Here is a 21,990-nt window from a genome sequence, read left to right on the forward strand (position 1 = left end):
ACAGGAGTCAAAGACTCCCCCCCCCTTTTTTTTCGAGGCTTATGATGATATTATTTGAACGTCCCCTTTACGGGTTTTCTGGATGAATCGATCATGTCTAGATTAGCCTCCTATAGCCTTAGATTTAAAGTCTTTCTTAAATTTTTATACTAGATCTATCTACCTGGTGCTACGGAACCAAACCAAGCAAGCTAAGTAATCAGACGACCGTGTTTACGATTGATTTACACTAGATCTAGAAAGACTAGAAGATGATTCAGTCCAAAAAAGAATATAGGGGGGTTGGGTGGGGTCGGTTTGCTCGCCTGATGGTGCAAAGCGGCTATCGTGGCACAAGTCGATCACGCCTGACTCGTTGTTTCAAAACAAACACGTTGTTTTCAGGCGACGAGTCGGGCGATCATCCTGACCCGGTACGGGTCACTGGGCGGCGGCGCAGCGGGCACCCCGTAGTGCAAACGAGCGAATTGTCCCCCTTGGCGTCGTTACTTTTAGTCGTGGAAGAAAATTTCGGAGTGTTTAATGAAATTGTATTATTATTTTCCCAAAATTTGCGGGAAATTGGCTAAAAAATTCGCGAATTCACGAAAATGATAAAAGTTGCGCTGATGGCAAAAGTTGCGTGCGCAACTTGCGGGTTGCGGGCGCGAATTTCTCTGAGGACAGATTTATATTTATATCAATTGTCTGGGGTGGGCGGCAAACGTTAATTTCCCTCAAATGAGCATTGGAACCTTATTGTTACGTAAAAAAAGACTTTTATACATTTGAACCTTTCTCTTTGAATAGATTTATGCTTTAATCCATAAATTTTTGGACTTGGCGCAATGTACTTTCTTGCCAAGTGTACTCTATAACTGAAATGTGTATAGCCAGTAATGAACATTTGAGTTTTACTCTTTATTTTTTAGGGATTGAATGAATTGTTAGTAATTTCTATTCAGTTTCCATAGTTTAATTTTGTTCATATATTTTGCCATTTATGAATATATAAGTCATATTTATGTGTTATGAGATCCTGCTTGGGCCTGTTATTTTGAAGTATAAAGCAGTTTTGTATTACCACTGACTTGAAATAATCCATCCTTGATTTACATTTGTTTAGTGGGATGCTGGAAAAAGTATATGTTCGCTGTCTTCAACAGCTTTGATGTAAAAAGAAATGATTAAAGGAAACTGGTTGATTCTCTTCTTCTCAGCTTGACAGCAACAAGATCAATGAAGACATTCGCTTCACATCTCAGGTTCAATATGTGCATCGGCTTTATCAAAGGTGAGAGTTTAGAGATTGCACTATGCTGTTATTTTTCATAACAAGTGATTGTTTTGTGTACCAAGTTTACCTTCTATGTGTTTCTCACTCTCAGTGAAAAAAAATGAAATTTTTTGTATATGTGTGGGTGTGTGTGTGTGAGAGAGAGAGAGAGACAGTGTGTGTGTGTGTGGCCTACCAAGTTGATCTTCAATGTGTCTCTCACTCTCAGTGAAAAAAATGAAATTTTTTGTATATGTGTGGGTGTGTGTGTGTGTGAGAGAGAGAGAGAGAGTGTGTGTGTGGCCTACCAAGTTGATCTTCAATGTGTCTCTCACCCTCGGTGAAAAAACTGGAGGGGGTTGCTTTGTTTACTTTACTTTACTTTTCCGATCCAGCGGCCATTTGGGTTCTAGCCCTTCGGTCTGTCGATATGGCAAAGAATTGACAGGTTTTAATCAGCTGTGCTTTGTCGCTGTATAGAGTGTTTCCGATGTCTGGAGAGGCAGGTAGGTAGGTGCTACGCAGGTCACAAAGTGCTGGGCAGTTAAAGAGGTGGTGTGGTACTGTTTCATCCTGGCAGTCGCACAACGGGCAGTCGGGTGCTTTGTGTACCAAGTTGACCTTCAATGTGTCAATCACTGAGGAGAACAAAATGTTGTGTTATTGAAGTACCCTAGGAAGAAATGATGTTGCAGAGGAGTGCAAACTATTTTGAGATGTCTTTTTTTTTTCTATTCAGGAGTTTAAGTTTCAAGACATGGGTTAACACTCTGGTGTCAAAAACAGTTAATCTAGTAGACAGTTGGCATTTGATCAATCCAGTTCTCATGGGGATGACTTATACTCGTATCATTTTCTATTTGGATTAAGAGTTGTCTTTTTTAAAGGGTAGGGGCTACCTTTGAGACCCATTTTCTAAACTTGGAACCTTAAATAAAATCTATTATTAGTTTCAGTGAGATCTTTACAGAAGCCCTTTGGTGTATACCTGCTTTGTGTGGAAACTGAAGCTATCTTGAAAATAACGTAAAAGCATACACGCACACAGAGAGCCACACACAAGTATGTTGTTGGTAACATTTCAGACTGATGTATTGTTTCAGATGACAATAAAAATTAGACAGTTTTTAAAGAGCTTTCGTGACTCGCCCTTTTCTTAAATTATTATGTAACGCTGGTTTCTTTCCTCCTTATATCCTCCGGGGCGGTGCTACTGACTGAAATGTCTTTATGCCATTTTCGGGGGGGGGGACATCTCGAGTTCTTATGCACAGTAGAATTGTAATTGTAAATGGGCTGATTCATCAATATCATGCTCATAATTGTGCCTGGACTGGAACAAGGCATGACTGTTTTTTCTTTCCTCATCCTTACTATCGTCATTTTTCCTCTACTTCTTTTATATGTTTGTGACACTCTTGTGACCCGCGATTTCCGGGGTGCCTTGATGGTCAAAGCAGACTTTGTGTTGAAGCTAAAGAGGTGAGCAGAAGTCTGATTCCCTGTAAGGACTTCTCTGTTGACTTCCACCACTTGGCGCTCATAAACCTCTACTAAACAAAACATTTCCTCCTCAGATGGGGCCCCAGTGTACAGCATTGTGCAGCCATCAACCAACATCTTTTGTCTCAACTTTCTGATGTCTCTGTCGCACCACAGGTTTGTTGTTCTGTCTTCTCTTAGTGGATGGTTGGCGGGTGCTCTGGTGTGATTTGCTCTTTCTTTCATATCAAACATCTATTACTCTGCTCTCTCCTCCTTTTTTGTGTTTTGTACTCTCTTGTGACGCCTCTAATCCTCGGCACTTACATGACCTAAATGTGTTGCAGGTGCTTTAAAACACTTACTGGGTGATTTAAAAAAAAACCACCTAAACATTTTTTTGTAAATATTTTCCTCCACTTTAAAGTTTTGTGTTTCAAATTTGTACCCAACATTTTAGAGTCCAAAGGAATTTGTTTGATATTAATTTTAGATAAATCCACAGAATAGTTTTTCCCTACATATCACGTAAAAAACAACTCTTTTTCAGCGATGTCCCCATTTTTGTAGCATGGCGCACTAGTTCGCATTAAGCCTACCACTAAAAGTCCCAATGGCCATGTTGCAAGCAACAGTAGTCTAGCAGGCCTACAGAAGTTTACAGACAGTTTTTCTCAAGTTTCCTTTGCCTGTTGAGATCATGTTTGAGATTAGTAAAGAGCAGAGAGCTTTTTGTAATGAACATTTCCTCACCACCAACTCATTTTGTAAGTTTTGCACAAGGTACGAAAATAATGTTAAAGTGTCCTTATGGCCTCCTTTGATGTCAAGGGTGAAAATGGTCCATCTGTTAGCACCTGTAGAGAATCAGAACAAAAAAATTCCCAGACAAAATGACCACTTCGGGTAAAACAAACGATCACCTTGTACTAAAACAAAATAGAACATCCCAATACTATGGAAATTACCTTGGCTAGGAATGAAGTGCTTCTTCTGATTGTGGGCTCACACAAACTCCTTGGATTGGTGTCTGTGGTGTAGTGATTTGGCACTTTGCTGTCACATGCAGGGAACCTGAGTTCAATTCCTGAGTAGAAAAACAGTTTTTGTCAGGTGTCTCAATCTTTCTGCTGGGATGTATCCCTTTCAATCCGGTTTGGCCCTGATAGGCAGGGTCTGCTGGGATGTATCCCTTTCAATTCGGTTTGGCCCTGATAGGCAGGGTCTGCTGGGATGTATCCCTTTCAATTCGGTTTGGCCCTGATAGGCAGGGTCTGACGCCCGCCTCCTAAATGATCTAAAAAGTGTCGATGGGGTTGTAAAAACACCTACATTTTCAAAAATCATGGGGAAAACCTGGCCGCTTCATTCCTGTGTTACGTTTCTGTCCCCGGGAAGATTAATTGTGGGTGGTTGGCGGGTGCTCTGGTGTGGTTTGCTTCTTCTTTCCTATCAAACATCTATCGTCCTTATCTCCCCTCCTTCTTTTTTATGTTTGTTACTCTCTTGTAACACCTCTAATCTTCTGGCGCTCATATGACCTTATGCAGTTGCGAGCGCCGTAAAACCTCTACTAAAACTAAACTAAAAGAAGATTAATTACATGGCAGCCTGTGAGACACTCTCACTCATCCCACTCACCTATTTCTTTCTCTGCTGATTGGGAAGGCCTTTTCTATGACAACAGAGTTTACACGTGTTTGAGCTGGGAATACAAATTGTGATCTGTTGATAGTTATCCTTATTCCTTTCCTGTTAGCATAGGACTTCCTGTCCAGTTCAATGAAAATAGTGAAAGGCTACTGAAAGTGTTGGATTGGAATCCACAGGGTAAGAGATCAAGGGAAGGCCATGTGGAACCTGGAGAAGAGATACAAAGAATGATGTACTCTAAAGTGGGAAGATATGGAATAATATCAAGAGGCTAGTCCAGGATGGGGAAAGATGGAAAATGTTTGTTGATGGTCTACACAGAGTGAGAAAGGCTGTGATGACAATGATGATGATGATTGGTTCTTGAAAGTAAGTTTTCCAGTAAGCAAGTTCTTTTTTTTTTTCTTTCTTGTTTTGCAGATAGGTGGTGTGGAGGTGGATCTGCCGCAACTGTACCAGTTGGTTGAGGAAGCAGGTGTACTCAGCAAGATGGCCGACAAGAAACACTGGGCCAGGATAGTGGACATCATGAACATTCCTAAACAGGTTTGTGTCTCTTCTACATCCTCAATTTTCAGAGGTGGATGGTTGGTGGGTGCTCTGGTGTGGTTTGCTCCTTCTTTCCTGTCAAACGTCTATCGTCATTGTCTTGCCTCCCTTCTTTTTCATATTTGTTACACTCTTGTAACTAATCTTCAGCATTTAATATGATCTAACTGTGTTGAAAGTGCCGTAAAACTCTTATACAAAAAGAAGCAACAAAAAAACCCAACAAAAAAAACCAAAAAAAAACCCCCTAAAGTACCCATAAGAGACCAGCCTGCCCGAGGCAGATGTACCGGTGAGGTCTGCCTTCAGATGAATTTCTTTATATAGCTCTACACAAGTTTCATTTCCATGCCCAGAAGTATCTCACCGTTGCCAATCCCTTTTTGTTGTGTCGTACAGGCCATGGACCGCACGACAAGGCTGTATGACATCTACTGCCGTCACATCTTGCCGTATGCGACTCTTGCCGAGGAGGAGAAGCAACAACTGGAGGAAGAGGTCAAGGCCATTCATGAGCTGCAGTCTGTTGAGGATGATGCTATTGTCAGAGTGAGAATGATTCCTTTTTCTCCCCCACCCCTATCCAAAGTACCAAGATTGGCATACAAATTTTAGTAGAAATGCATGGCTGCTGCCAGCAGTCACTTACACTCATCTGTGGATCATTACAATTTTTTAAATGACAAGCCCACAAGGGATAGGGTGGCACTGGCTATGGCTGGGCTACCATCAACAGTTGCGGAGGGGGTAGCAGCCAGAGTGGTAACTCTTTGCCTTCCATGGGTGACCAGCTTTTGCATTTTTAGGGAAAAAGCAGAAAGCAAAGGGTTAAAGATTGTAACAAAGATGTTATAAACATTTAAGAGATCATTGCTTATCGGTAGCATTTATTAACCCTATCCGTAGGCCCTGGGGTCATTTTTACCCCCGGCTTTTATTCTTCACATTTTAGAATACTTTGAGTACGAAGATCTCTTTGAAACTTTCAGTACGGTATTTCTCAAAAAATCATTTTGACAGACTGCTATGCAAAGCGTACGGATCGGATTAACGAGTAAATTTCCTCTTTGGAAAGTGGTGGCACAGAGTTCCCCACGTCTAATGGATACGATAGTAAAACACGACCTACGGATTGGATTAAGAAATGTGAAAGCTCTTACAAGAAGATAGGCAAAGTGTAGGTAAAAAAAAGTAGAGAGACTTTGTGAGTGAGCGAGTGGACTATCCTGGATTCTTTGTCTACAGGGGAAATCTATGTCTGTGAACTGGTTCAACAGAATAGCTCGGAATGTCCAGTCCATGTGGTTTAAAGAGGATCCAACACCGAATCAGGTTGAAGTAAGTCTTTTTTTTTAAGATCAGCTGATGAGAGAGATCAGTGTATTTGTGTTTGGCCATGGTTTTGGGTGCCAGTGTATATGTTTGTGTATTTGTGCATGTGTCTGTGTGTGTCAGTGTGTCTGTGTGTGTCTGTCTGTATGCTCTTATGCTTGTGCACCACAGTGTGTGTGTGCACAGAATTCGGTGGGTGTATGTTTGTATTTGTATGCATGTGAGAAGAGAAAGGTTTAAGAGAAAGGACTCCTGTAATCCTCATGCCTTTAGGAGCAGTGAAAGAATGTTTGTGCCTTATTTTGTGCAAAAAGGTACTATTTTTGTCAGTGCCGTGTTTAAACAATATGTATAATTTTTATATATTTTGAAACCATTTCCCCTTTCTATGTATTTTATTTTCTCAAAACTGTACTTCTTATATTCCATGTCACGAGCTATTTGCTGTAACAAATGCAATGCTGGTAAATCATTTTTCATAATTGTACAGAATTATTTTTATGTGATCAAAGCACTTTATGGGATATTTTTCAGCAGAAATGGCACGCCTAAAAATAAGTGATTCTTCTCCCTTTTTTGTCATGCATGCCAATAGGTTTGTTTTTTTAGGGGGTTTGTTTTCTTTTCCCAAAGTCCCAGTACTGGCAAATTGTTGAGGAGCGAGACAAACACGTGGCTGTGCAGTGTGGCCACATCAACACCCGAGCTCAAGCCAGCGCTTTCCCCACCCGCAAAGATAGCACATATTCAAGGTACGGGAGAATGGAAAGACTCAGTTCGGATATATTTGAAATGTGTGGCGTCTGTGGCCTAATGGTTAGGCTCTTGGACTCGCAACCGCAAGGTCGTGGGTTCGAATCCCGTGAGGGGCCCGACGTTGTGTCCTTGGGAAAGGCACTTTACACGAATTTTCCTCACTTCACCCAGGTGGGAATGGGTACCCGGCTATAGACAGCGTAAGATCTTGTCAGTTTGTTAGTGTTTGAGCGCTTAATCAGCTGCTTGCACTGTATGCTTCCCGGGAAGCTGAGAATGTTTCGGAGTGTTCTGTGGTCTGCTGGGGTAATAATATAGTGTAAAGCGAATAGAGCCTGCTGTTGAGCGGGGATATGCGCTATACAAATGCTATTTATTATTATTATGATGTTGAAAAGTCATTGCTTACAGTGCTTTTTGTTTGAGCGTACTAGCATCCTTTATTCAAGGTATGGAAAAGAGGGAAAGAGTTAAGCAGAAGACCTACTACACTAAATTACCTGCAACGTAATCTTAACATATATCTTTGTATATTTTATATATACTACAAATGATGTTGCAATACAGAGGAACAATTTTTACATATTATTGTTATGTATAAAATATTACGTCAGTGAACAACAATGCCCTGCACTGGATTCAATCAGTGCAAGCCAAAAAGGCTTATTACAATGAAAGTCAAAAACCTAAAAATGCTCGCAATAATTTATTGTAGGCACCCCTGGAATCTGAACAATGTCCCAGAGAACGAGAACTGTGTCCTGAAGTACCTGGGCCTGGTTCCGGGCACGACCATCCCCACCTTGCACATGGGCATGCTCTTCTCCACCTCCTGTTGGTCCACGGACCCCCACTCTCTGCCCTACCTTCAGTACCTGCACACTGGGGCCGACATTATCTGGTAATGATTTGTAGTTTCATTGCTGATATTCATTTTGTTTTGTTATGTTTTTGTAATAATTCTTTTTTCCTTTGCTGACTTTCATTTCTTTTGTGTTTTGTTTTTTAATCTCTGTTCCTGTGTAGTGGTACTTTTTGGTTTAGTGAATAATAGAAATAAATTGGTTGTTATTGTATTTTTGATAATCCATTTTGAGGGTGGTTGGCAACCCCTCAGGTGTGTTTCGCTCCTTCTTTCCTATCGTAACATCCATCATCCTTACTTCACTTCCTTCACTTGATATGTTACGCTTTAGTAACACCTCGAATCTTAGGCACTTATAACTTTTGTGATGTATTTGTGCTGCAAGTGCCGTCAAACACTGTGGGTGGTTGGCGGGTGCTCTGGTGCGGTTTGCTCCTTCTTTCCTATAAAAAATCTATCGTCTCTATCTCCCCTCCTTCTTTTTTGTGTTTGTTACTCTCTTGTAACGCCTCTAATCTTCGGCACTTATATGACTTTATTGTGTTGCAAGTGCTGTAAAACTCTTACTAGAACGTCAAACACTTACTCATACCCCCAGGGCAGTGCCACTGACTGTAGTGTCTTTAGGCCATTTCCGAAAGGGGGACATTTCTCGTTCAAGCACAGTAGAATTGTAAATGGGCCGATTCATGTCACGCTCATAACCGTGCCTGATCTACAATAGAGAACTGCTGCTTTTTCTTTCCTAATCCTTACTATTGTCATTTCCCTCTACTTCTTTTGTATGTTTGTCACTCTCTTGTGACCTGCTATTTCCGGGGTTCCTTGATAGTCGAAGCAGACCTTGTGCTGTTGAAGCTAGTGAGGTGAGCTGAATAAGTCTCATTCCCTATAAAGACTTCTCTGTTGACACCCAACCCTTGGCGCTCATATGACCTTATGCAGTTGCAAGCGCCGTAAAACCCTCTACTTAAAAAAAACAACCCAAAAAACACTTACTCAAACTCAAACTGTGGGTGGTTGACGGGTGCTCTGGTGTGGTTTGCTTCTTCTTTCCGATCAAACATCTATTGTCCTTATCTCCCCTTCTTCTTTTTTATGTTTGTTACTCTCTTGTAACACCTCTAATCTTCTGGCGCTCATATGACCTTATGCAGTTGCAAGTGCCGTGAAACCTCTACTAAAACTAACTAAACTCAAACTCGACAAGCCATATGATATGAAATGTGTTATTATTTATTGTTCTCGATGATGGAGTAAAAATAATTTCCCATTTCTATATTCGCAGGTATTGCATTCCAAAATCTCATCGTTGTAAGTTCCGCTCAGCTATGTTAGAGATTGCGTCTTCCTTGATTGTCAACAAACCAAAATGGCTGAAAGAGGATTGTGTCATGGTAACTTAGTTTTACAATTTTTGTTTAATATATTAATGATATGTAATATATTAATGATATGTAATAAATTAATGATATGTAAGATATTAATGATATGTAATATATAATAACTTGTGAGTGTATTTGTGGGTGTGAGTGTTCATAATTATGTTGTACTAAATATAAAAGTGTTTGCATAAGGGCACTGATGACACGAACACTCAAAACTCAAAGTCACGGATTGGTCGTACAATGTTATTCTCTGACTTAACTGCCATAATTGATTTGTATTGGCAATACTGTTTTCTTGAACACCTGTATAGATTTGTCAAACAGCTGCGTGACTGTATATGTGAGGCAGCGTGGTGGAATCAGGCTCTCGTCAAAATAATAAAAATGAAGAAACTTGCATTTTTCCGCAGGTTTGTGAATTTTTACCAAATTTTTGTTTTTAGGCTCAACACCTTTCATGCCCATTAAAGAACTCATTTCTGGGTGGATTTTTCTGAAAAATGTTGACTAACGGCACAAAAGATGTAAATTTTCAGTTACCCCGCACTCTTAAGCGAAGGAAATAACTAATCTTTGGCGGCCATTTTCTCACTAATTTTACCCCTGAAAACAGGTGACCCCCAACTTCTTTATTCTCAAATATCTCGACTTGTATTTAAGATAAACGGATATTTTTTAAAATCCAAATAAAGACAAGTGAGCAAACTTTAAGATTATACCAATAACTCTACATGCCCAAAAATTGACGAGAGCCTGATTCCACCCCGCTGCCTCACATATATATTTCAGTATATAATGTGATGTCTATGCAAATGCTTATACTCTCAATTCTTTGGTTTCTTGTAGAACCCTGTACTGAGAAATGGTGTCAAGTTGTTCAAGCAAGTGTCCTATTTTGTTAGTTTTCCTTAAACGCTTTGGAGAACTTAGCTAATTACTTTGTGTTTTTAACTACTTCAGGTTCACCCTCGTCTTCTGAGAGAGAAAGGTGTCAAAGTTGAAAGATGTGTGCACAACGCTCGGGAGTTTGTGGTGGTGTTCTCAGGAGCCTACACAGGTACAGTCACCTGTGGCCTCAGTGTTTCGGAGAGTGTGCACTTTGCAACTCACAAGTGGATGTCAAGTGGCATGGATGCTTCAAATGTAAGTTCCCTTTCTTCATTTACACTCCCAGTGGGTGATTGGCGGGTGCTCTAGTGTGGTTTGCTTCTTCTTTCCTTTCAAACATCTATCGTCCTTATCTCTCCTCCTTTTTTATGTTCGTTACTCTCTTGTAACACCTCTAATCTTCGGCACTTATATGACCTTATTGTGTTGCAAGTGCTGTAAAACTCTTACTAAAACTAAAACATTTACATACTTCCCACCACTGCCTGATCTCATGTTTAATAGTGATTAGAAGCTGAGGATTGAGTTTGGTTTGAACATTCTCTGCCTTTTGTCATAGCAGAACCCAGAAATTGATTTTTTAAATTGATTTTACTCTTTGTTTCATACCCTTGTAAATGCTTTTTACCTTGAATGAATTTTCCTTTAACCTGTTGCCTCAACAGCAATATTACTATTTGGTAGATTGAAATTTATTCTGGCAATGAGATAGGCCCACTTAGAATTGAATTTTGGAAAAATGCAGTTTTGGCTCCTATCTGAAGCAGCTGATTGTTGGATTCTCTAGTGTGATCTACCATTTCAACTTATTTTTTGTTTTATGTGTGATATAATCTGCCCGTGCTAACGACATGTGGGTGAGACCATGTCGAACCACCATCCACAACCAATCAGTGCCACCAACATGAGAAGTTCTTGTACATTTCAGGCCTTGACACGCAGTGGAGAAAAGGAGCTGTTCTCAATGTGTGCGTTACTGTGTAACTTGGCACAAGACGACACAGTGGATGCCGACACACTTACTGAAGCTCTGCCCTTGCTCTCTTCTTGTGTGTGAGTAGAAGCAAATTTCTTCTTCCTCGTTCTTGCAAGTAAAAGCAAATTTCTTCTTCCTCGTTCTCGCAAGTAAAAGCAAATTTCTTCTTCCTCGTTCTCAGAAGTAGAAGCAAATTTCTCTGTTTGCCAAAGCACTCTGTGCTTAGTTTTTCTTACTTTTGTTTCACTGGAGTCTATGTTCAGATATTGTCTGTCTGTATTTTAGTCCTTCACTGGAGTCTATGTTCAGATATTGTCTGTCTGTATTTTAGTCCTTCACTGAAGTCTATGTTCAGATATTGTCTGTCTGTATTTTAGTCCCTATGTCACATTAAAATGTTGATTTGCAAATTTGCTACTATGTTTAAGTAAATGTTGAACAAAATGAGGTAAGAGTATCATCCCCTGTTGTGATTAATGTAACTGATGCAATTTCTGTCCTTATTGCGGGTGGTTACAGGTTGCCACTGGTTGGTTCTACGTCAAGTGGGGCCTACCGTACTTCTTTACTTGCCTTTGTCATTTCTGTCTGTCTGTCTGTCTGTCTGTCTGTTTGTCTGTCTGTCTGTCTTGCTTTTTCCCAGCTGTGAATGGCCATTATTGTGCTGAATTGTTTCTCATTTCTCTAACTTACCTGCTCTCTCCTTACTACTTTTCATTACTCTGTCTAACCTGAACTCTCTTTTCTACTCAGATGTGGGTGGTGACAGGTACTTTGGTGTTGTTTGCTCTTTCTTTCCTGTCTAACATCTATCGTCCTTATCTCTCCTTTTTCGTGTTTGTTACTCTCTTGTAACACATCTAATCTTCTGGCGCTCATATGACCTTATGCAGTTGCAAACGCCGTAAAACCTCTACTAAAACTAAACTAAATCTAATCTTCGGCTCCTTTATGAACTTATTGTCTTGCAAGTGTCGTAAAACACTTACTAAAACAAACAATTACTACCCAGGTACAAAGAGCTAGACATGAGAACTCAGCTCTTGGCTGCTGGCCTGCGCAGTGAGAAGCGAGCTGTCTTCAGCGAGTCCCCTCCGCCAGCCTCGAGCATGGGCAAGAAGCGCCCTGTGGTGGTGGAAGAAGACAAAGTGTGTGAAGTGTGTGAAAGAATCTGCTACCTGTCAATGGTAAGTCCTCACCGTAGTTGTCGGTGTTTGCTGCTGCTCACTTTCTTCATCATCAGAAGATTTTCAGGGATGCTACTACTCATTATTGTCTTATTAATTTGTCGTGCACTAAAAGTTGCTAATCATTTTCATGTGTAGGCCTACCTGTTCTGTAACTTTTGGCCTTTTTCAGATATAATAATATACTCCCTCACTTGCCTATAAATATGAGTTGACTCTATTTGTGCAGGTATTAAATGAGCAAGAAGAACAAGTGCTGTGTTTGGATCATGGTCTGCGACACATCCAGAGGAAGAAGACGGCAAAGTCGACTCGTCTGTTTGTTCGATACAGTCAGGTAACAATTGAGCATTACTTTAGTAATAGTAGTAGCAGTAGTGACTGTAGAACTAGTTCCAACAGTAATGGCAGTAGCGACTGTAGAACTAGTTCCAACAGTAATGGCAGTAGCGACTGTAGAACTAGTTCCAACAGTAATGGCAGTAGTGACTGTAGAACTAGTTCCAACAGTAATGGCAGTAGTGACTGTAGAACTAGTTCCAACAGTAATGGCAGTAGTGACTGTAGAACTAGTTCCAACAGTAATGGCAGTAGTGACTGTAGAACTAGTTCCAACAGTAATGGCAGTAGCGACTGTAGAACTAGTTCCAACAGTAATGGCAGTAGCGACTGTAGAACTAGTTCCAACAGTAATGGCAGTAGTGACTGTAGAACTAGTTCCAACAGTAGTAGCAGTAGTGACTGTAGAACTAGTTCCAACAGTAATGGCAGTAGCGGAGTAGTAGGCCGTGGAGGAGGAGGACAACTTCATGTACTTGTAGAGATAGTAAAATAGTGAAAACGGAAGCACTTTTCGTAGAACTAGTCGTAATAGTAGAAGTAGAGAAAGAGTTTGTGCTGGTAGTAGTGATGGTAGTAGCATAACTGTGTAGTAATAATAATAATAATAATAATAATAGATAGCATTTGTATAGCGCATATCCCTGCTCAACAGCAGGCTCTATGCGCTTTACACTATATTAGAAGTAACAGTGGTTGTAGGATCAGAACTAGTTGTAGACGCAGTAGTAGAGGTAGTGGTAGTGGTAACAGTAGTAGTAACATGACTAGTTGTAGTAGTAATAGCAGTAACAGAGTATTCGTTGGAGCAACAGGAATTGTGGTAATGGTAATAGTAGCAAATACAGATGAAGCAGTAATAATAATAATAATGAATAATGGATTGCAATTATATAGCGCATATCCACTTATGCAATGCTCTATGCGCTTAACATGATACATATTATGGATTTACAAATCAATTTTAAAGGTACATAGTGTTACATACTCGTGCAAACACATATTCACTCACGCACGCACCACACACACGTACATACACACATAAGTACATATTATGCACATACGCACATACAAACTCACAACGATCTACAGCTTGGATGGATTCTGTCTAATCGAAATATGATGAAAATAGCAAAAATATTAGTTGTAACAGGGTAGCGGTAGTGCCAGTTGCAGTAGAGGCGAAGCAGTAGGATAGGCAACCGTCCTATTACAGCAGACAATAATATTGAGTGGGGAACCAAACATTTCGTCATTGTGCTAGCAAAATGGCTTAACTCAGAGTTGTGCCAAAATACAGCTGGCCAGCCGTTGTTTTCTTCTTCAATGTCAATTAGGTACTTGATTACTTTTCCCGAAATAAATCAACTAACCACAATTTAGTTTGGTGATACAGTACTGTATCTACCTTTTGGTAAAATCAACACAAAAATGCTTGGATGATAAATAGGTCGTAGTCTAGTTCAATAGTTTTTTTCATTTATCTCAAAAGTAGCAAAAATGAGATGTGCCATTTTGTTAGCGCTGTGGCGAATTGTGTTCAATCAAGAGATGATTATACAATGGTAGCCTTGCTTCCATTTTAAAAGCTTTACGAAAGACAATCTAAAAGTAGCAATATGAGAGTGCTCAACCAACTTCCAAGGTGGAAGCAAAGGCAATTGAGATAGCAGACAACATACACAAAAGCAAACAAAACGCCATTTTCACAGAAGCATTGTTTCTATGTGTTGTGTAGTGACTAAATGAGTTACTTCCCGGATTCAAGCCTTACGGAAATAAATACTTCACACTTTTTAGGTGGGGTTTTTACAATGTATAAGTATGAAATATCAAGAGGCATGCTAAACATAAGGAATTTGGCATCTGTAGAAAATCTACGAATTTGACCTTAGTGTTGATTTTTGGCCAATATCCCCTTTTGTTGATTGCGAGAAGTAACTCATCTTGTCAGCACGCTTCACATGTTGTCTGACCTTCAAAATCTGGAGGGGGGAAATAAAATCCAGTGCAATAGAGTTGACCTCTCATATTTCTCTATCCCTTGGATGAATCCAGGGATGCTGTGACATCCAAGATAACGCAAGTGCTGATGTTATTGTACTACAGTGTTCTTTGTTGCTTGCCACTATGATACTTTGATAATAATAATGATAATAATAATTGCATTTATATAGCGCATATCCATGCTCAAGAGCTTGCTCTATGCACTTTACAACTATTATTACCCCAGCAGACCGTCTGAGAACACTCTGTAACATTCTCGGTTTCCGCGGAAGCATACAGTGCAAGCTGCGGATTTCACGCGCTCAAACACTATCAAACTGACAAGATTGTTCACTGTCTATAGCCGGGTACCCATTTCCACCTGGGTGAAGTGAGGAAAATGTGTGCGAAGTGCCTTTCCCAAGGACACAACGTCAGGCCCCTGACGGGATTTGAACCCACGACCTTACGGTTGCGAGTCCGAGAACCTAACCGTTTCTCACTCAAACTGGTTGTTCATTGTTATTGTTTTCTACCCTCTTCTCTCATGTAGCCTTGGCTGTTCCAAGTGCTCTACTTTCTATAAATTAACTACTTTAGTCCGTTTAGGTAAATGGTTTGAAAAGCTACACAAGTTTTTCTTCCCCCCTCAGAGTGACCTGGAGACTTTATTGAAGCATGCGAGAGACCGACTGACAGCTTTGACATCTCCACACCCAACGACCAACTCTTCAAATAGCAGCAAAACAAGAGGAACCTCAAAACAACCTTAGTATTTCATTGAAACGTTTGTGTCAGTAGCATTTTTATGTATCAAGTTGTCAATGGGACCATTTTGTTCTCTTTGTCGTCAACGGGTGCTTATAACAAAGAAAGATATACATTCAACATGTCTGAACTCTGCCAAGTTTGAATTCTGGCGAAAGAACTTGAGTGAAAATGTTGATTTTTACTTTTTAATAACTTGGAGTGATGTTATCTCTTTCAAATGTTTTTCAAAATCAAACTTTTTGAACAAAATGCTTTTGATTATTAGCAGCTCTGAAATGAGCAATTTTTGTGGAGGCCTACTAGGCTTATGATCTGTTGTCATTTTTATGTATTTCACTTGATTATGAAAAAACATCCGTTCAATTGTTTCTGTGTAGAAAGTATATTTCACGTGGCCATTTCTCTGAGCTGAATAAGGTCAGTTTTACAGCACTTTTTCGTTTATGGATTAGGACTTTTTTTTCTTCTGAGTACGATAATTTAGTTATTATTGCTGTCATGGGAATGATTCTTTATGTTTGTTCAACTTTAAACTGGATCACATAATAAGGCAATCTCTCTTTTCATTCAACGAAAAAATAACCAGCCTGGGACGACTAATGTTAACAAGTCGGCATAAAGCATGGAAATCCACTGTTTTTATGTATGATTTGTGCTGTTCACAGGTGACCGTGGAAGTAACTGTTGTAATACCAACATGCCTTGACGATAGTTCCACCTTCTAACTTTTCAGTAGTGCATATTTCATAAGTCTCAATTTGTTTGCATTACCGTGATTACCATTATGAAACCGAGAGTACCAGTATCTGTAAATGAAATAAGTCCTCTTAGGAGAGGCTGATTTGATTGTTTTACCAAATTATGTATGCGTTTGTTTCTGTACATCACAAAGCTTGAGAGCCCAGTCTTTTTACATGACTGGCAGCATTCACAGGTGAGAGTGGAAGTAACTATTGTAATACCAACATGCCTCAACAATAGTTCTTCCTTCCAAGTTTGCTATCAAGCATATTTCATAAGTCTCAATTTATTTGGATTACCGTGATTATCATAATGAAACCCAGAGTATCTATAAATGAAATAAATTGACTTTCTAGGCAACGCTGCCTTGATTGTCTTCCGTAATTATGTATTTGTCCGTTTCTATACATTGCTGTCAGGGTTGCATGCTGTCTCCTGACACCCCACTGTTGTTTTCAGCTTTGAATTCTGTTCTCAGATATAAGGATCTGGTTCCGCTGTGCACATTGGTTTTTTTCAGTTTGAAATGTCTTGTTTTCACTTTTTTCTTTTTAACCATCCAGTCTTAGATAATGATAAGACATAATATTTTCCTTTGCTTTTCCAAAATGGTGCTGTGAATATTTGTGTGGTTTTTTTTCATTACCTGCATGTGTGAAGAACGTGCAATAATAATTGATTTTCCATTATAATGACTCAGGAACAAAGCAAAGCACCCTTGGTGTACAAGATGAATGGTATTCAGTCTTAAATTTAGACGCCATTTTTGTACCGTCATTTTTATAACTTAAAAAAAACCCACATCAAATTCTTTGAGTGAGAGTGTGATTTGTGTCCTCAATAAAACTCAAGGAAAATGGATGCTTGGATTGTTGTTTGAAATTTTAAGGGGGAAGATGTGTCAAGAACAAGATGAGAGAATGAAGTGGAGAGTTATGTCTGATTTAAACGAAAGAACAAACGTGCTATATATATACTATATCGGCTGAAGTCTTGCCAAACAGTTGCAGGTTAACAACAAGAATTTCCTATTTTATGATCGCAAAGGACAGTCTAGTCTGATCTGGTGGATATGTTGCCACAAAAACTCGCCTATAATACGAATGAACTGTTTCCAAAAAATGAGGTCCAAGAGTACTCCCTGTGTGTTGTGCGAGCGACGTTAACCCTTCTGGGACAACATATTTGTTTTAATTGTTGCTGAGTGATATGAAATAAACACTGGGTTGATTATTATTAATTGGGCCGTTTTCATGGGTTTTGTACTTAATATTCTGAACATTTGTCTGATTAGTAGGCTACTTGAATTGACTCTTGTTTTGCCCCTCCGTCGTGTCAGAATTTGACTCCATATTATATGTACTACCTACAAAAATTGGCTGATTTTGGAGTCCACCCCCTCCTCATATTCTACATGAGGTCGTGTTCTAAGCGAGTACTTGTTGTATATACTTACCACTGTAACAGGGTGTATTATGACCGATTGCCAGGGAAAACATTACTTGACATGATAAAGGATAATGTGTTTCCTGATCAATGGAGGTGGGGGAAGAGGAGATTTAGTTTTCAAAGCAGGCAGCCCTCAAAGGTACTAAAAGCATTTCAAGCTTGTTGAATGTTGTCACATCTTTCCATGTACCATTATGCCTATCCCCATCACATGGCACTCCTATGTGATGGTATCTTGTTAGCATAATAGGGCAGCAGTTAGTTAAATCTATTTCTGTATGAAGTCCCTTCATTATGTCCATTTATTATCTCGAATGGGACAAAAATCTAAAAAGTTATGAGCAGTTACTGATTAAAATATTTTCAGCTGAGATGTGTGCCTTTTCATTTTCACATGATTTTCATTATTTCTAAAATTGGCACAAGGGCATGTTCAGTAATTTTAGTGTTGAATAAAAATTACAATGAGGTCAGCTGTTTTATGAAGGGATCAATGTTTACTGGATATCCAGTCAGACTTTTTATTGATGAATAATGAATGGCACTGTTTACATTTTTATTTATACTATCCTAATATTGCACCTTTTTACATAGCCGTTACCTCACTATCTTTGATTATTTATATTGTCTTTAGTTATGATTCAGGATTGGGTGTTATTTTGTTTTCAAGGATACTGTCTATTGAGGTTTCCATTTATCTCAGAAACTCATGGAATATATATTTGCATGCAGTTGTCTCTCAGTACATTGTTTTATGTTCATGTTGTATTCCTTGTTCTCTTGTTAGCTTAGCAGTGTTGAATTTGTTGTGTAACGTGTGGTGTCAGATTGTTGTGAATGTTGAAAGCTGTTGTTCACTTTTTGTATTATGCTGTGACAAAAGGAACTGTACTTGAAATATTGCAATTTTGCCAGAACTCCACCAAACCTGAGTGTGGCATACTTTGTTTTGTATGGCTGTTGTTGGTGCGCACGCACAAGCAAGCACACGTTTGTATGTTTATGCTTTTTACATACTGGCTGTTTAGGGAATGTGATGCATGTCATTTGATTATTAAATCTGGGTTGTTTATATAGTATTGTTATATCTTGTGTTACATTGTTTTATGAACTTAAGTGATGACCTGGTCTTTTTTTTCTGCTGCTTCTTCTGTCCTATCAAACATCTGTCGTCCTTATCTCCCCTTCTTCTTTTTTATGTTTGTTACTCTCTTGTAACACCTCTAATCTTCTGGCGCTCATATGACCTCATGCAGTTGGGAGCGCCGAAAAACCTCTACTAAAAACTTTTTTTTTCTCTTCTTTTAGCGTGTGCTAGGTTTGAGGGGTCATCAACTTTAGTCTTTAGGTTCTTGATGGCATAGGGCTTTTGCATTTGTTACATTTATATACAGTCAAGAATGTCTCAGACTCAGATGGCCACCCATTTTTGAGGAAGAAAGTTGTTGTCTTAGGGCGAGAACATAGAGAAATCTTTAACTGAAGCGGCTGAAGATCTTCGCTGACAGGCGCCAGTAGGTGTTCGCTTGCCGCTCCTTTTAAGCTCGCGCTTGCATAAATCTAATCTAGATATATATCTAGTTCTAGAGTGATTCCAAGAATGGGCTCGTCATCCGACGATGAATTTTTTTTCCCCACTCAACTGACACACCTAGATCCAAAAAAAAAAATTACACCACAACACAGCTGGTATTGATGAAGCATGATACGACTACCGTATCTATTTCTGTCTGCTGACATGGAAGGTCGTAGCAGTTGGCCTTCTATAAATTGTCTAAAATTGTTGTGTTGATGAGGGCGTAAAACATCTACCCCATGGGGCGGTGTCTCTGACTCAAGTGTCTTTTTAGGCCATTCCCAAAAGGGGGGAGAGGGGGGATTTCTCGTTCATGCACAGTAGAATTGTAAATGGGCTGATCCGACAATGTCATGCTCATAACTGTGCCTGAACTACAACAGGGAACTGCTGCTTTTTCTTTCCTTATCAGTACTATCGTCATTTTCCTCTACTTCTTTTGTATGTTTGTCACACTCTTGTGACCCGCTATTTCCGGGGTGCCTTGATAGTCGGAGCAGACTTTGTGCTGTTAAAGCTAGAGAGGTGAGTAGAGCAAGTCTGATTCCCTGTACTGTAAGGACTTCTCTGTTGACATCCACCCCTTGGCGCCCAAATGACCTTATGCAGTTGCGAGCGCGGTAAAACCTCTACTAAAACTAAAAACATCTAAAATTATGTACAATGTATCTTATATCCAAAGACTATTGGACTTGGACCAAAAGCAACCGCAACAAGCACAAGTACATAAGCCTACAATACAACACTGCGATCATGATACCCAACACTGTTGTATTTCAGTTTTGGGTAGAAAAAGAAAAAAAAACCCAACACTTTTTATCCCGAAGGAATATTTGATTTAATTTACAAAGACGAAATAATGGCCGATAATGTTTTATAATGTAACATGACACGAAAGAAGCAGTGCGTTGCAGTCTAACGTTTTTCAGGAGGGGTTGGGTTAGAGTGCCTTGGTTAAACCCTCGTACGCCCTGGGGGTAATTTTGTACCCCCAGGTTTGTATTCTTCACATTTTAGATTACTTGATTCTAGACAGACTGCTATGCAAAGTGTACGGATCGGATTAACAAGTAAATTTCCTCTTTGAAAGTGGTGGCACAGAGTTCCCCACGTCGTGTGAATACGATAGTAAAACACGACGTACGTACAGGGTTAAGTGGTGGAACAGAGTTAACCACATCGTATGAATACGATAGTAAAACACGACGTACGGAGAGGGTTAAGTGGTTGCACAGAGTTCCCCACGTCGTATGGATACGATAGTAAAACATGACGTACGTATAGGGTTATGGGGAAATCCCAGTGACCGCCCGTCCAAAATTGTTTTGTACATGTAGGCCTATATTACAAACGGAAAGTTCATTCGAGTTCTGTTCAACGTGTGTTCATTTAAAATGGACGCGCGGAGTGTCCTCAGCACCAATGGATAAACGAGTATTTAAATGTGTAGGCTACACACAGCATGGGCACCGGCACCAAAAGGATAAACTAGCATACATGTATTAATGTGTACTCATTACTTCATCTAGTGATAGTTTAAGGGGGGGGGGGGGGGGGGGGGGGGGGGGGCTACACCCCCCAAAGTCAAAATTCGGCTCAAAATCATGGAATTTGAGTTGTAGGCATTTTTAGCTTCCTCAGCCTCTCCTGCAACTATTCCATCGCATAAGATTAAGAATCCCCCAAAACCGTATTTTTTTCCCATACCGGTCATGCTTGTAACCGCCATTTCCTCATAAAGTCAGTATTTTATTTTTCTTTATCGGCCGTTTTCTCAAAACGCGACTTTTCTCTATTCTTTATTTAATAACTCTACCATTTTTCATCCAATCTTCATGAAATTTTCACAGAATGAAGAGAAGAGGTAATACTAAAAATAAGTCTGTTGAATTTTGATGTATGGAATACATCTTTGTTGGTGGTCTGTGGAGTGTGGATTTTCACGGTTTTTCGCAAACTTGAATGCTACCTCAGGAAAAAAATTCATTAAAAATTTCTAATTCGATTAGAAAAAAAACAACAGACAAATTTTTAGATCTAATGTTTGTGAACACGCATGCAAAAAACCCCAATTAATTTCCATGAGCGATAAGTGCGGTATTCATTACGTAAGACCTGTCAATAAAATCCAATATTATATGGCAGCGTATCCATGGAAACGAAACTTTTTTCTCAAATTTGATTGCGGGTTTTAAGACTCCTTACTATGCTTGTTATATGTGTGAAATTTGGTCAAATTCGGTCCAGTAATAAGCGAGATAGCCTTCAGGTGTAGCCCCTCCCCCCTTAAACAAGATCCCTTGACGTCTGACAGTCGGTGCTGCATAATAATATATTTAATAGAGGACATGAAAATCTCCTTGTACCACCAGCCAGCCCCGTTGTACCGCCAACTTTATGCTCGTCCCAAGGTAGGCGGTATAACGGGGTTTGACTGCACGCGACACCAAAAAGCAGTCCCACGTAATGTAATTTTGTCCGTTGTGAGTCATCTTGATGTTATACCTTGGGGTGTCTCTGACTGTGATTAGCAAAACCTGTGCCATGATGAAATAGGATAGAGTTTATGGTAGTTGTAGGTTGTAGTTCGGAAGTAGACCATATGAAGTACTTCTGGTGATAGGACTTCGAAAATGTACGCTGTGTACTGTTTGTTGAAAGGATGGAAGGACACACACACACACACACACACACACACACACACACACACACACACACACACACACACACACACACACACACACTCACTCACACATACGCAGCACATACACACGCGCGCACACACACACACAATACA

The 21,990-nt window shown here is 39.8% G+C and overlaps 1 protein-coding gene across 2 annotated transcripts in view; it reads left to right on the plus strand.

Moving 5' to 3' along the window:
- Positions 1 to 18,702, plus strand: part of LOC101847754 (protein Jumonji) — a 67,590-nt gene extending 48,888 nt beyond the window's left edge. For both annotated transcript variants that reach the window (XM_013086666.2, XM_035971745.1), the window contains exons 10-22: positions 1,200 to 1,273; positions 2,833 to 2,914; positions 4,811 to 4,936; positions 5,339 to 5,488; positions 6,185 to 6,277; positions 6,905 to 7,023; positions 7,743 to 7,928; positions 9,181 to 9,289; positions 10,241 to 10,423; positions 11,097 to 11,221; positions 12,157 to 12,331; positions 12,561 to 12,668; positions 15,310 to 18,702. In XM_013086666.2, coding sequence (XP_012942120.2) covers positions 1,200 to 1,273; positions 2,833 to 2,914; positions 4,811 to 4,936; positions 5,339 to 5,488; positions 6,185 to 6,277; positions 6,905 to 7,023; positions 7,743 to 7,928; positions 9,181 to 9,289; positions 10,241 to 10,423; positions 11,097 to 11,221; positions 12,157 to 12,331; positions 12,561 to 12,668; positions 15,310 to 15,429 — 1,650 coding nt within the window. In that variant the 3' untranslated portion in view covers positions 15,430 to 18,702. The remainder of the gene's footprint in view (positions 1 to 1,199; positions 1,274 to 2,832; positions 2,915 to 4,810; positions 4,937 to 5,338; positions 5,489 to 6,184; positions 6,278 to 6,904; positions 7,024 to 7,742; positions 7,929 to 9,180; positions 9,290 to 10,240; positions 10,424 to 11,096; positions 11,222 to 12,156; positions 12,332 to 12,560; positions 12,669 to 15,309) is intronic.
- The last annotated feature ends 3,288 nt before the right edge of the window (positions 18,703 to 21,990 follow it).

The sequence above is a fragment of the Aplysia californica genome, unplaced genomic scaffold (assembly GCF_000002075.1).
Source record: "Aplysia californica isolate F4 #8 unplaced genomic scaffold, AplCal3.0 scaffold00490, whole genome shotgun sequence".
Lineage (NCBI taxonomy): Eukaryota > Metazoa > Mollusca > Gastropoda > Aplysiida > Aplysiidae > Aplysia > Aplysia californica.